Source organism: Lissotriton vulgaris, chromosome 7, assembly GCF_964263255.1.
Source record: "Lissotriton vulgaris chromosome 7, aLisVul1.2, whole genome shotgun sequence".
In the NCBI taxonomy this organism is placed as follows: domain Eukaryota; kingdom Metazoa; phylum Chordata; class Amphibia; order Caudata; family Salamandridae; genus Lissotriton; species Lissotriton vulgaris.
The window spans coordinates 6,309,530-6,325,438 of record NC_141695.1 but is presented as its reverse complement, the minus strand read 5'-3'; the positions used below and the strand labels follow the sequence as shown (position 1 = coordinate 6,325,438).

Sequence of the window (15,909 nt, the reverse complement as noted above, 5' to 3'; positions counted from 1 at the left end):
GCAGCAGCAAGCAGATCTTCACACACCTGACCAAAAGGCACAAGGACTGGATGAAGGGACGTGGAATGTGATATACTATTCCTATTCGCACAACAGGGATGTGCAAGTTGCATACTGACTGGTTTGCGAATGGTAATGCAATTTGAGATGCAACATATGTACAAAATGGCGGCATTGTCATAAGTACAATCACAGGAGGTAACAAAATGGCCTGTCTGATGAATATTAATTAGGAAGGTCTCAATTTGCGACCCCTATCACTAGCTGTGAATACAGGGGCGAAGGCCTGCAAGGAGCAAAAGACCTCCATTCTTGTATTTACATTTATTCCATCATTAGCTGTGAATGCTCAGGTGAAGGCCAGCTAGGAGCAGCAGACCTCCATTCTTGCATTTGCATTTATTCTATCACTAACTGTGAATGCTCAGGTGAAGGCCTGCTAGGAGCAGCAGGCCTACATTCTTGTTTTTACATTTATTCTATCATTAGCTGTGAATACTGGGACGAAGGCCTGCTAGGAGTGGCAGACCTCCATTCTTGTATTTACATTTATTCTATCATTAGCTGTGAATGCTCAGGTGAAGGCCTGCTAGTAGCGGCAGACCTCCATTCTTGTATTTACATTTATTCTATCATTAGCTGTGAATACTAGAACGAAGGCCTGCTAGGAGCAGCAGACCTCCATTCTTGTATTTACATTTATTCTATCATTAGCTGTGAATGCTCAGGTGAAGGCCTGCTAGCAGCGGCAGACCTCCATTCTTGTATTTACATTTATTCTATCATTAGCTGTAAATACAGGGGCCACGGCCTGCTAGGAGCAGCAAACCTCCATTGTTTTTTTTGCATTTATTCTATCATTAGCTGTGAATACAGGGGCCACGGCCTGCTAGGAGCACCAGACCTCCGCTCTTGTATTTACATTTATTCAATCATTAGCTGTGAATACAGGGGCGAAGGCCTGCTGGGAGCAGCAATCCTCCATTCTTGTATTTACATTTATTCTAGCATTAGCTGTGAATACAGGGGCCAAGGCCTGCTAGGAGCCGTAGACCTCCACTCTTGTATTTACATTTATTCTATCATTAGCTGTGAATACAGGGGCCAAGGCCTGCTAGGAGCAGCAGACCTCCATTCTTGTATTTACATTTATTCTATTATTAGCTGTGAATGCAGGGGCCAAGGCCTGCTAGGAGCCGCAGACCTCCACTCTTGTATTTACATTTATTCTATTATTAGCTGTGAATGCAGGGGCCAAGGCCTGCTAGGAGCTGCAGACCTCCATTCTTGTACTTACATTTATTCTATCATTAGCTGTGGATGCTCAGGTGAAGGCCTGGAAGGAGCGGCAGACATCCATTCTTGTATTCACATTTATTCTATCATTAGCAGTGAATACTAGGACGAAGGCCTGCTAGGAGCGGCAGACCTCCATTCTTGTATTCACATTTATTCTATCATTAGCTGTGAATACAGGGGTGAAGGCCTGCTAGGAGCAGCAGACCTCCATTCTTGTATTTGCATTTCATCTATCATTAGCTGTCAATACAGGGACTAAGTCCTGCTTGGAGCAGTAGACCTCCATTCTTGCATTTGCATTTACTCTTTCATTAGCTGTGAATACAGGGGTGAAGGCCTGCTAGGAGCAGCAGACCTCCATTCTTGTATTTTCATTTATTCTATCATTAGCTGTGAATACTATGACAAAGGCCTGCTAGGAGCAGCAGACCTCCATTCTTGTATTTACATTTATTCTATCATTATCTGTGAATACAGGGGCCAAGGCCTGCTAGGAGCCGTAGACCTCCACTCTTGTATTTACATTTATTCTATCATTAGCTGTGAATACAGGGGCCAAGGCCTGCTAGGAGCCGCAGACCTCCACTCTTGTATTTACATTTATTCTATTATTAGCTGTGAATGCAGGGGCCAAGGCCTGCTAGGAGCTGCAGACCTCCATTCTTGTACTTACATTTATTCTATCATTAGCTGTGAATACAGGGGCCAAGGCCTGCTAGGAGCCGCAGACCTCCATTCTTGTATTTAAATTTATTCTATCATTAGCTGTGAATACAGGGGCCAAGGCCTGCTAGGAGCCGTAGACCTCCAATCTTGTATTTACATTTATTCTATCATTAGCTGTGAATACAGGGTCCAAGGCCTGCTAGGAGCCGCAGACCTCCACTCTTGTATTTACATTTATTCTATTATTAGCTGTGAATACTGGGGCCAAGGCCTGCTAGGAGCTGCAGACCTCCATTCTTGAACTTACATTTATTCTATCATTAGCTGTGAATACAGGGGCCAAGGCCTGCTAGGAGCCGCAGACCTCCATTCTTGTATTTAAATTTATTCTATCATTAGCTGTGAATACTGGGGCCAAGGCCTGCTAGGAGCCGCAGACCTCCATTCTTGTATTTACATTTATTCTATCATTAGCAGTGAATACTAGGACGAAGGCCTGCTTGGAGCAGCAGGCCTCCATTCTTGTATTCACATTTATTCTATCATTAGCTGTCAATACAGGGACTAGGTCCTGCTTGGAGCAGTATACCTCCATTCTTGCATTTGCATTTACTCTATCATTAGCTGTGAATACAGGGGTGAAGGCCTGCTAGGAGCAGCAGACCTCCATTCTTGTATTTGCATTTATTCTATCATTAGCTGTGAATACTATGACAAAGGCCTGCTAGGAGCAGCAGACCTCCACTCTTGTATTTACATTTATTCTATCATTAGCTGTGAATACAGGGCCCAAGGCCTGCTAGGAGCCGCGGACCTCCACTCTTGTATTTACATTTATTCTATTATTAGCAGTGAATACAGGGGCCAAGGCCTGCTAGGAGCTGCAGACCTCCATTCTTGAACTTACATTTATTCTATCATTAGCTGTGAATACAGGGGCCAAGGCCTGCTAGGAGCCGCAGACCTCCATTCTTGTATTTAAATTTATTCTATCATTAGCTGTGAATACTGGGGCCAATGCCTGCTTGGAGCAGCAGACCTCCATTCTTGTATTTAAATTTATTCTATCATTAGCTGTGAATACTGGGGCCAATGCCTGCTTGGAGCAGCAGGCCTCCATTCTTGTATTTATATTTATTCCATCATTAGCTGTGAATACTAGGACGAAGGCCTGCTTGGAGCAGCATACCTCCATTCTTGTATTTACATTTATTCTGTCATTAGCTGTGAATACAGGAGAGAAGGCCTGCTAGGAGCAGCAGACCTCCATTCTTGTATTTACATTTATTCTATCATTAGCTGTGAATACTAGGACGAAGGCCTGCTAGGAGCGGCAGACCTCCATTCTTGTATTTGCATTTCACCTATCATTAGCTGTCAATACAGGGACTAAGTCCTGCTAGGAGCGGTAGACCTCCATTCTTGTATTTGCATTTATTCTATCATTAGCTGTCAATACAGGGACCAAGTCCTGCTAGGAGCGGTAGACCTCCATTCTTGTATTTGCATTTATTCTATCATTAGCTGTGAATACAGGGGTGAAGGCCTGCTAGGAGCAGCAAACCTTTATTCTTGTATTTACATTTATTCTATCATTAGCTGTGAATACAGGGGTGAAGGCCTGCTAGGAGCAGCAGACCTCCATTCTTGTATTTGCATTTCTTCTATCATTAACTGTCAATACAGGGACTAAGTCCTACTCGGAGCAGCAGACCTCCAGTCTTGTATTTGCATTTATTCTATCATTAGCTGTGAATACAGGGGCGAAGGCCTGCTAGGAGCAGCAAACCTTTATTCTTGTATTTCCATTTATTCTATCATTAGCTGTGAATGCAGGGGTCAAGGCCTGCTAGGAGCTGCAGACCTCCATTCTTGTACTTACATTTATTCTATCATTAGCTGTGAATACTATGACAAAAGCCTGCTAGGAGCAGCAGACCTCCATTCTTGTATTTACATTTATTCTATTATTAGCTGTGAATACAGGGGCCAAGGCCTGCTAGGAGCTGCAGACCTCCATTCTTGTACTTACATTTATTCTATCATTAGCTGTGAATACAGGGGCCAAGGCCTGCTAGGAGCCGCAGACCTCCATTCTCGTATTTAAATTTATTCTATCATTAGCTGTGAAGACAGGGGCGCAGGCCTGCTAGGAGCACCAGACTTCCACTCTTGTATTTACATTTATTCTATCAATAGCTGTGAATACAGGGGCCAAGGCCTGCTAGGAGCTGCAGACCTCCATTCTTGTATTTACATTTATTCTGTCATTAGCTGTGAATACAGGGACGAAGGCCTGCTAGGAGCAGCAGACCTCCATTCTTGCATTTACATTTATTCTATCATTAGCTGTGAATACATGGGTGAAGGCCTGCTAGGAGCAGCAGACCTCCATTCTAGTATTTACACTTATTCTATCATTAGCTGTGAATACAGGGGTGAAGGCCTGCTAGGAGCAGCAGACCTCCATTCTTGTATTTACATTTATTCTATCATTGGCTGTGAATGCAGGGACGAAGGCCTGCTAGGAGCAGCGAACCTCCATTCTTGTATTTGCAATTATTCTATCATTAGCTGTGAATACAGGGGTGAAGGCCTGCTAAGAGCAGCAGACCTCCATTCTTGTATTTGCAATTATTCTATCATTAGCTGTGAATACTATGACCATGGCCTGCTAGGGGAAGCAGACCTCCATTCTTGTATTTACATTTATTTTATCATTAGCTGTGAATACAGGGGCCAAGGCCTGCTAGGAGCCGCAGACCTCCACTCTTGTATTTACATTTATTCTATCATTAGCTGTGAATACAGGGGTGAAGGCCTGCTAGGAGCTGCAGACCTCCATTCATGTATTTATATTTATTCCATCATTAGCTGTGAATACAGGGACTAAGTCCTGCTAGGAGCCCCAGACCTCCACTCTTGTATTTACATTTATTCTATCATTAGCTGTGAATGCTCAGGTGAAGGCCTGGAAGGAGCGGCAGACCTCCATTCTTGTATTTGCATTTATTCTATCATTAGCTGTGAATACAGGGGTGAAGGCCTGCTAGGAGCAGCAGACCTCCATTCATGTATTTATATTTATTCCATCATTTTCTGTGAATACCGGGACTAAGTCCTGCTAGGAGCAGCAGACCTCCATTCTTGTATTTGCATTTATTCTATCATTAGCTGTGAATACAGGGGTGAAGGCCTGCTAGGAGCAGCAGACCTCCATTCTTGTATTTACATTTATTCTATCATTGGCTGTGAACGCTCAGGTGAAGGCCTGGTAGGCACAGCAGACCTCCATTCTTGTATTTACATTTATTCTATCATTAGCTGTGAATACAGGGGTGAAGGCCTGCTAAGAGCAGCAGACCTCCATTCTTGTATTTGCAATTATTCTATCATTAGCTGTGAATACTATGACAATGGCCTGCTAGGGGAAGCAGACCTCCATTCTTGTATTTACATTTATTTTATCATTAGCTGTGAATACAGGGGCCGAGGCCTGCTAGGAGCCGCAGACCTCCACTCTTGTATTTACATTTATTCTATCATTAGCTGTGAATACAGGGGTGAAGGCCTGCTAGGAGCAGCAGACCTCCATTTGTGTATTTGCATTTATTCTATCATTAGCTGTGAATACAGGGGCGAAGGCCTGCTTGGAGCAGCAGACCTCCATTCTTGTATTTGCATTTATTCTATCATTAGCTGTGAATACAGGGACTAAGTCCTGCTAGGAGCAGCAGACCTCCATTCTTGTATTTGCATTTATTCCATCATTTGCTGTGATTACCGGGACTAAGTCCTGCTAGGAGCAGCATACCTCCATTCTTGTATTTGCATTTATTCTCTCATTAGCTGTGAATACAGGGACTGAGTCCTACTCGGAGCAGCAGACCTCCATTCTTGCATTTACATTTATTCTATCATTAGCTGTGAATACATGGGTGAAGGCCTGCTAGGAGCAGCAGACCTCCATTCTAGTATTTACATTTATTCTATCATTGGCTGTGAACGCTCAGGTGATGGCCTGGTAGGCACAGCAGACCTCCATTCTTGTATTTACATTTATTCTATCATTAGCTGTGAATACAGGGGTGAAGGCCTGCTAAGAGCAGCAGACCTCCATTCTTGTATTTGCAATTATTCTATCATTAGCTGTGAATACTATGACAATGGCCTGCTAGGGGAAGCAGACCTCCATTCTTGTATTTACATTTATTTTATCATTAGCTGTGAATACAGGGGCCGAGGCCTGCTAGGAGCCGCAGACCTCCACTCTTGTATTTACATTTATTCTATCATTAGCTGTGAATACAGGGGTGAAGGCCTGCTAGGAGCTGCAGACCTCCATTCATGTATTTATATTTATTCCATCATTAGCTGTGAATACAGGGACTAAGTCCTGCTAGGAGCCCCAGACCTCCACTCTTGTATTTACATTTATTCTATCATTAACTGTGAATGCTCAGGTGAAGGCCTGGAAGGAGCTGCAGACCTCCATTCTTGTATTTACATTTGTTCTATCATTAACTGTGAATGCTCAGGTGAAGGCCTGGAAGGTGCAGCAGACCTCCATTCTTGTATTTACATTTATTCTATCATTAACCGTGAATGCTCAGGTGAAGGCCTGCTAGGAGCGGCAGACCTCCATTCTTGTATTTACATTTGTTCTATCATTAGCTGTGAATACAGGGGTGAAGGCCTGCTAGGAGCGGCAGACCTCCATTCTTGTATTTACATTTGTTCTATCATTAGCTGTGAATACAGGGGTGAAGGCCTGCTAGGAGCGGCAGACCTCCATTCTTGTATTTATATTTATTCCATCATTAGCTGTGAAAACAGGGCCTAAGTCCTGCTCGGAGCAGCAGACCTCCATTCTTGTATTTACATTTATTCTATCATTAGCTGTGAATACAGGGGTGAAGGCCTGCTAGGAGTAGCAGACCTCCATTCTTGTATTTACATTTATTCTATCATTAGCTGTGAATACAGGGGCCAAGGCCTGCTAGGAGCCGCAGACCTCCACTCCTGTATTTACATTTATTCTATCAATAGCTGTGAATACAGGGGCCAAGGCCTGCTAGGAGCCGCAGACCTCCATTCTTGTATTTACATTTATTCTGTCATTAGCTGTGAATACAGGGGTGAAGGCCTGCTAGGAGTAGCAGACCTCCATTCTTGTATTTACATTTATTCTATCATTAGCTGTGAATACAGGGGCCACGGCATGCTAGGAGCCGCAGACCTCCATTCTTGTATTTGCATTTATTCTATCATTAGCTGTGAATGCTCAGGTGACGGCCTGCTAGGCGCAGCAGACCTCCATTCTTGTATTTACATTTATTCTATCATTAGCTGTGAACACAGGGGCGAAGGCCTGCTAGGAGCAGCAGACCTCCATTCTTGTATTCATATTTATTTTATCATTAGCTGTGAATACGGGGGCAAAGTCCTTCTACGAGCAGCAGACCTCCATTCTTGTATTTACATTTGTTCTATCATTAGCTGTGAACACAGGGGCGAAGGCCTGCTAGGAGCAGCAGACCTCCATTCTTGTATTTATATTTATTCTATCATTAGCTGTGAATACGGGGGCAAAGTCCTTCTACGAGCAGCAGACCTCCATTCTTGTATTTACATTTGTTCTATCATTAGCTGTGAATACAGGGGCGAAGGCCTGCTAGGAGCAGTAGACCTCCATTCTTGTATTTACATTTATTCTATCATTAACTGTGAATGCTCAGGTGAAGGCCTGCTAGGAGCAGCAGACCTCCATTCTTGTATTTACATTTATTCTATCATTAACTGTGAATGCTCAGGTGAAGGCCTGCTAGGAGCAGCAGACCTCCATTTATGTATTTGCATGCATTCTATCATTAGCAGTGAATACAGTGGCGAAGGCCTGCTAGGAGCCGCTACACTCCATTCTTGTATTTACATTTATTCTATCATTAGCTGCGAATGCAGGGGCCAAGGCCTGGTAGGCATAGCAGACCTCCACTCTTGTATTTACATTTGTTCTATCATTAGCTGTGAATACAGGGGTGAAGGCCTGCTAGGAGCGGCAGACCTCCATTCTTGTATTCATATTTATTCCATCATTAGCTGTGAAAACAGGGACTAAGTCCTGCTCGGAGCAGCAGACCTCCATTCTTGTATTTACATTTATTTTATCATTAGCTGTGAATACAGGGGTGAAGGCCTGCTAGGAGTAGCAGACCTCCATTCTTGTATTTACATTTATTCTATCATTAGCTGTGAATACAGGGGCCAAGGCCTGCTAGGAGCCGCAGACCTCCACTCCTGTATTTACATTTATTCTATCAATAGCTGTGAATACAGGGGCCAAGGCCTGCTAGGAGCCGCAGAACTCCATTCTTGTATTTACATTTATTCTATCATTAGCTGTGAATACAGGGGTGAAGGCCTGCTAGGAGTAGCAGACCTCCATTCTTGTATTTACATTTATTCTATCATTAGCTGTGAATACAGGGGCCACGGCATGCTAGGAGCCGCAGACCTCCATTCTTGTATTTGCATTTATTCTATCATTAGCTGTCAATGCTCAGGTGACGGCCTGCTAGGCGCAGCAGACCTCCATTCTTGTATTTACATTTATTCTATCATTAGCTGTGAACACAGGGGCGAAGGCCTGCTAGGAGCAGCAGACCTCCATTCTTGTATTTATATTTATTTTATCATTAGCTGTGAATACAGAAGCGAAGGCCTGCTAGGAGCAGCAGACCTCCATTCTTGTATTTACATTTGTTCTATCATTAGCTGTGAATACAGGGGTGAAGGCCTGCTAGGAGCGGCAGACCTCCATTCTTGTATTTATATTTATTCCATCATTAGCTGTGAAAACAGGGACTAAGTCCTGCTCGGAGCAGCAGACCTCCATTCTTGTATTTACATTTATTCTATCATTAGCTGTGAATACAGGGGTGAAGGCCTGCTAGGAGTAGCAGACCTCCATTCTTGTATTTACATTTATTCTATCATTAGCTGTGAATACAGGGGTCACGGCATGCTAGGAGCCGCAGACCTCCATTCTTGTATTTACATTTATTCTATCATTAGCTGTGAATACAGGGACGAAGGCCTGCTAGGAGCTAGTGTTTTTGATTGTAAAATGGCTTTGTATATCTAGCCACAGGAGGCTCAATGTTGGGACTGAAGATGATGCAGGACAATATGAAACTCTGAGGCTCTCCACAGGTGAGCCACATCTTTGGGACCTGCAGGTGCACATGTGAATGAACTCATGTCAGTTGCAAAGGCAGGTGGAGAACCAGTGAAGGGCGTCTCCATGGAAACCCATTTGAGACCAAACAGAGTCAATGAGGATGGGGTGGACAATGGTGTTGAAGGCAGCTGAGAGGTTAAGTAATATCAGGAGGCAGGGGTCATCTTTATGGGTTATCAGAAGGATGCGGTCTGTGATATGTAGGTTAGTTGGGTCATCTGTTTTGGTAATTAGAAGGATGCAGTCTGTGATATGTAGGTTCGTTGGGTCATCTTTTTGGATTCAGAAGGATGCGGTCTGTGATATGTAGGTTAGTTGGGTCATCTGTTTTGGTAATTAGAAGGATGCGGTCTGTGATATGTAGGTTCGTTGGGTCATCTGTTTGGATTCAGAAGGATGCGGTCTGTGATATGTAGGTTAGTTGGGTCATCTGTTTGGATTCAGAAGGATGCGGTCTGTGATATGTAGGTTAGTTGGGTCATCTGTTTGGGAATCAGAAGGATGCGGTCTGTGATATGTAGGTTAGTTGTCCCCACACTGCAGAATGACCTGAAGCCAGATTGAAAGTCATGCAGGAGATGGTTGGTGTTGATCTTGAAGTTGGGCGTTGTCTGCTTCTTCTGTGATCTTGTTACGATATGGGTGATATCAAGACCTGAATAGTGGCACACATTCGATGCCCTGGACCAATCAGCTTTGTTTGTGATGTGTCTAGTAGTCCAAATATAGATCCTGATTATCTTGATCATTCTCTTGTATTGTTATATCAATGGAGACAGTCATTTCTAACACTTTAAAAATGTTTACATTCATGGTGGAAAGTGCCTCTTAAGTGCTTGTTGTTATTACTGGCAAGCAGTGTAGGCCTATGTTGGTCTTGCTGAAGAGTACCTTTGCTTCATTGCTCCTCTCACAGTCTCACAGCTGTTTATTCTTCCAGCCTGTATCATCCACTCTGTCTCTCCTGGCCCTTCTGTCTTGCAGTAGAGCGAGAAATATTCTACAATCCCAAAGCGCGGAGCTCTGCTGATGTCCATCCTTATGCAAAGAGCTGTGTCGGTCTAAAACATGGCATTCAAAATGATGACCAGTCATTCCAGACTTCTGTAGCCTCTCTTCTGAAATCCACTCAATGCCTCCGTCCAGCTGAAAAGAATCATCTCCTATTTCAAAAAGGTATGTGATTGTAGAGTATGTGTAATATACATGCATAACAAGGGAGGGATGTGAGCGTGCACTAGGGATCAGTGCATAACAAGAGAGGGATGTCAGTGTGCACCAGGGATCAGTGCATAACAAGGGAGGGATGTCAGTGTGCACCAGGGATCAGTGCATAACAAGGGAGGGATGTCAGTGTGCACCAGGGATCAGTGCATAACAAGGGAGGGATGCCAGTGTGCACCAGGGATCAGTGCATAACAAGGGAGGGATGTCAGAGTGCACCAGGGATCAGTGCATAACAAGGGAGGGATGTCAGTGTGCACCAGGGATCAGTGCATAACAAGGGAGGGATGTCAGTGTGCACCAGGGATCAGTGCATAACAAGGGAGGGATGTGAGCGTGCACCAGGGATCAGTGCATAACAAGAGAGGGATGTCAGTGTGCACCAGGGATCAGTGCATAACAAGGGAGGGATGTCAGTGTGCACCAGGGATCAGTGCATAACAAGGGAGGGATGTCAGTGTGCACCAGGGATCAGTGCATAACAAGGGAGGGATGTCAGCGTGCACCAGGGATCAGTGCATAACAAGGGAGGGATGCCAGTGTGCACCAGGGATCAGTGCATAACAAGGGAGGGATGTCTGTGTGCAACAGGGATCAGTGCATAACAAGGGAGGGATGTCAGTGTGAACCAGGGATCAGTGCATAACAAGGGAGGGATGTCAGTGTGCACCAGGGATCAGTGCATAACAAGGGAGGGATGTCAGTGTGCACCAGGGATCAGTGCATAACAAGGGAGGGATGCCAGTGTGCACCAGGGATCAGTGCATAACAAGGGAGGGATGTCTGTGTGCAACAGGGATCAGTGCATAACAAGGGAGGGATGTCAGTGTGCACCAGGGATCAGTGCATAACAAGGGAGAGATGTCGGGGTGCACCAGGGATCAGTGCATAACAAGGGAGAGATGTCAGCGTGCACCAGGGATGAGTGTCTTTTGAAGGTATGAGGAGAAACCAGTAGAGCCGTGGATTTGTGGTAAGTTGAGTACACACACAGCACCAGACCAACCTGTAATGCGGACGTATCATAATAAGATATTAGTTTATATTACAAAAAACATAAACATTCACTGAAAAATCAAAGGTTAAATTGGAGTAATACAGAGGTCTTCTAATGATATCAAAAACTAATGTTTAAAAAACATAAAAACACTGAAATTCACCAGATACACTTACCTGACATAAGTATATCTTGCACCGATGTGATGCACTGTGTATGATCACACATATCATATCAATGTTGACATCTCACATCTATGGCGGGGCAAGTTATACTTATGCCCTGCGTAGACTCGGTCAGTGTAATCAAGATGTCATCCTCAGTCGGCTTGATCTGGGGAATGGTTTGAAGGAGACACAGGGTTATCTAAGTAAGGACAGATGGAAGATCCCACCTTTGACTCTGGCATTGATTGAGATGTGAAAGGAAGGTCTGCATCATGTATGAATCCTTGATATGTGAAATAAAGGTCTGTGTCGTGTATGAAGCCCTGATATGTGAAAGAAAGATCTGTATCATGTATGCAACCTTGATTTGTGAAAGAAAGGTCCGTATCATGTATGAAACCTTGATATGTGGAAGGAAGGTCTGTATCATGTATGTAACCTTGATATGTGAAAGGAAGGTCTGTATCATGTATGAAACCTTGATATGTGAAAGGAAGGTCTGTTTCATGTATGAAACCTTAATATGAGAAAGGAAGGTCTGTTTCATGTATGAAACCTTAATATGAGAATGGAAGGTCTGTATCATGTATGAAACCTTGAAAGAAAGGTCTGTATCCTGTATGAAACCTTGATATGAGAAAGGAAGGTCTGTATCATGTATGGAACCTTGAAAGAAAGGTCTGTATCCTGTATGAAACCTTGATATGTGAAAGGAAGGTCTGTATCATGTATGAAACCTTGATATGTGAAAGGAAGGTCTGTATTATGTATGAAACATTGATATGTGAAAGAAAGGTCTGTATCATGTATGAAACCTTAATATGTGAAAGGAAGGTCTGTATCATGTATGAAACCTTGATATGTGAAAGGAAGGTATGTATCATGTATGAAACCTTGATATGTGAAAGGAAGGTATGTATCATGTATGAAACCTTAATATGAGAAAGGAAGGTCTGTATCATGTATGAAACCTTGAAAGAAAGGTCTGTATCCTGTATGAAACCTTGATATGTGAAAGGAAGGTCTGTATCATGTATGAAACCTTGATATGTGAAAGGAAGGTCTGTATTATGTATGAAACATTGATATATGAAACAAAAGGTCTGTATCCTGTATGAAATCTTGATATGTGAAAGAAAGGTCTGTATGATGTATAAAACCTTGATTTCTCATTTTCTCTGCTGTGTTTGGGGTTGAACCCCAGATTTGTAGGCTGAATAAATGGGTTTGTGATGTGAATCACCAACATCAGGGTTTCTGAGCTAGTTCAGACAGAAAATGTTTTCTTCATCCAGCCGTGATTTCTGTGCATATTGTAGGGTAGGCAGTAGCTGCTCTGTACTCAATGTTTTAATTCAGATGGCAAATTCATAAGACATTTTTAATAACTTGGCAATTGTTTCATGAATCTTCTAAAAAGTTGTAAGACGCTTCCCATGTGCTGAGCACGGACCAGATTTATTGATATTTCCCAATCACAGCGTGACAGCCTGGTGCGCTGCGTGAAAGGGAGAAGGCAGGAGTGCGGCATTTATGCCAAAATCTAATGCAGTCCTGCTCTTTGCCTGCACTTCTCACAATCAATCAATCAATCAATCTATCTTAGCATTTGTAAAGCGTCCTATTCACCCGTGAGGTCTCAAGGCGCTGGGGGGGGAGGGAGGTGCTGCTACTGCTTGAACAGCCAGGTCTTGAGGTGTCTCCTGAAGTTGAGGTGGTCCTGGGTCAGTCGAAGTTGGACGGGGAGGGAGTTCCATGTCTTGGCGGCCAGGTAGGAGAACGATCTTCCTCCGGTGGTGGTTCCGCGAATCCGTGGGATGGTGGCTAGGGCGAGGCTGGCGGAGTGGAGCTGGCGGGACGGAGTGTAGAACGTGAGGCGTCTGTTGAGGTAGTCGGGCCAGTGTCGTGGAGAGCCGTGTGTGCGTGGGTGAGGAGCATGAACGTGCTTCTCTTACTGCCTGGAAGCCAGTGCAGGTCTCTCAGGTGGGTGGATATGTGGCTGTGGAAAGGGATGTAGAGGATGATGCAAGCAGAGGCGTTCTGTATGCTCTGGAGTCTTCTCTGAAGTTTTGCTGTGGTTCCTACGTAGAGGGCGTTCCCGTAGTCCAACCGGCTGGCGACGAGGGCTTGGGTGACGGTTTTTCTTGTTTCGGTAGGGATCCATCTGAATATCTTTCGGACCATGCGCAGGGTGTTGAAGCATGAGGATGAGATGGCGTTGACTTGTTTGGATATTGTGAGCGTGGAGTCCAAGATGAATGCAAGGTTGCGTGCATGGTCCATGGGTGTCAGTGCAGTGCCCAGTGCGGCGGGCCAACTGGATTCGTTCCAGGCGGATGAGGATGGTCCCAGGATGAGGACTTCTGTTTTGTCCGAGTTCAGTTTCAGGCGGCTGAGCTTCATCCAGTTTGCGACGTCCCTCATTCCTTCCTGGAGGTTGGGCTTGACGGTGGCTGGGTCTTTGGTGAGGAAGAGGATCAGCTGGGTGTCGTCAGCGTAGGAGATGATGTTGAGGTTGTGTGCACGGACGATGGCGGTGAGGGGGCTCATGTAGACATTGAAGAGAGTCGGGCTGAGCGAGGAGCCTTGGGGTACACCGCAGATGATCTCGGTGGACGCGGAGTGGAAGGGAGGGAGGCGGACTCTCTGGGTTCTGCCGGAGAGGAATGATGTGATCCAGTCCAGGGCTCTTCCTTGGATCCCTGTGTTGTGGAGGCGAGATTGTTAGAAATGGTATCCCTGGCTGGCCAGGGCTTGCGCCAAAGTCAGTCAGAGACCACCACTTCCACGTCAGGGCAAGGGAGTTACACGCCAAGACCCTTGGTAACGTAGCATGAGCAGCATGGCTAAACCTGGAGGCTAAACCTGGAGGCGATGTGAGTTAAGTATTTGCGCATGCACCCCAGCAACAAAACCCAAGGCCCACCACAAAGGAAACTCCACACAAGGTTATATAAAAAAATAGCCTTTGTATTACACCAAAACACATTAGATGAAAACACACACTTTACAATGTGCCAACAGTCACGGGCAGATTTTACAGGGGATATGTATAAGACTGGGCCACCTGGACCACTGTCAGGAATCAGCACTTTTAGAACTTGAATATAAAATCACTGTAGCACCAATTAGAAAATGTAGCACACAACCAGTAACTACTGGTAACAGGTAAGTAACACCTACGCAACCCTAACCACCTTAGGAAGATATTGCGCAGGGAACCCGGACCTCACTAGCACCACCTGTACTAGGAAGAAAAACAACCACCTAAGTATCACAATACCTGTAGGGGTATAAGCACATAACACATGATGCATAACATACATTCAGAGGTGTAAGGAACAAGGCACATGATGCATAAACAACACATTCAGAGGTACAGCACCGGAGAACACATGGGGCCCGATGTATGAGCCCTAATACCGGTCGGAAACGGCCGATTTCGGCCGTTTCCGACCGGTATTAGGGTTTTCTAATGTAGGAGCATGCTTTACAGAATCGGTATTTTACCGAATCTGTATTTACAGATTTGGTAAAATTACCGAATCAGTAAATACAGACTCGGGAAAAATACAGATTCTGTAAAAGAACATGTAGGTAGCACATCTTTGAGTGCCGCAGGCCTTTCAGATTCGGTATTTTACCACCCAATCCAATTGGGTGGTAAAATACCGAATCCAGGTGTGCATGCACATCTGTGCATGCACACCTGTGCATGCACACCTGTGCAATGTGACACACAGACATGCCCTTAGGGCATGTATGTGTGCCACATTGCACACAAGCCTGTACTTGGGGTGCTAGAGGGTGTCAAAGTGACACCCCCTGCACCCTTGCAGGATTCGGTATTTACCGATTCTGTAAATACAGATTAAGTATTTCCCATTGATTCCTATGGGCTTCAAAGCCCATAGGAATCAATGGGAAATACCGATTCTGTATTTACAGAATCGGTAAATACCGAATTTTACAGATTCGGTAATTCAGATTTTGAAATTACCTACATCTGCCCCCTTCCCATTTACAGACTCTTAACTACCGAAGTGGTAAAATTCGGTATTTAAGAGTCTGTAAATGAGAATTACCTACATCTAGCCCATGATGCCTAAAAACATTCAGAGGTGTATCAAAGAACACAATTGCGCAAAAATCACATTAGTCACCACCTGTGACTGTCCCTAGGCCAACTGGCCTCTCGAGGGCTAGGACGCCCTGTGTCCCAATGTCAAGGGTGCCTAAACGTGGCAGCTGCCCACGAAGTGCTGGGCAGCTGGTGTAACAACGCTGGAGCCTTCCAGGCTCTGCACAAAGCACTT

General features: G+C 44.7%; 1 protein-coding gene across 1 annotated transcript in view; it reads left to right on the top strand.

Moving 5' to 3' along the window:
- The window catches only part of LOC147700482 (collagen alpha-1(XII) chain-like), a 246,051-nt gene that overhangs the window by 134,768 nt on the left and 95,374 nt on the right, over positions 1–15,909 (top strand). The window contains exon 3 of the mRNA XM_086928435.1: positions 10,190–10,381. Within this exon, the coding sequence (XP_086784561.1) occupies positions 10,190–10,381 (192 nt within the window). The remainder of the gene's footprint in view (positions 1–10,189; positions 10,382–15,909) is intronic.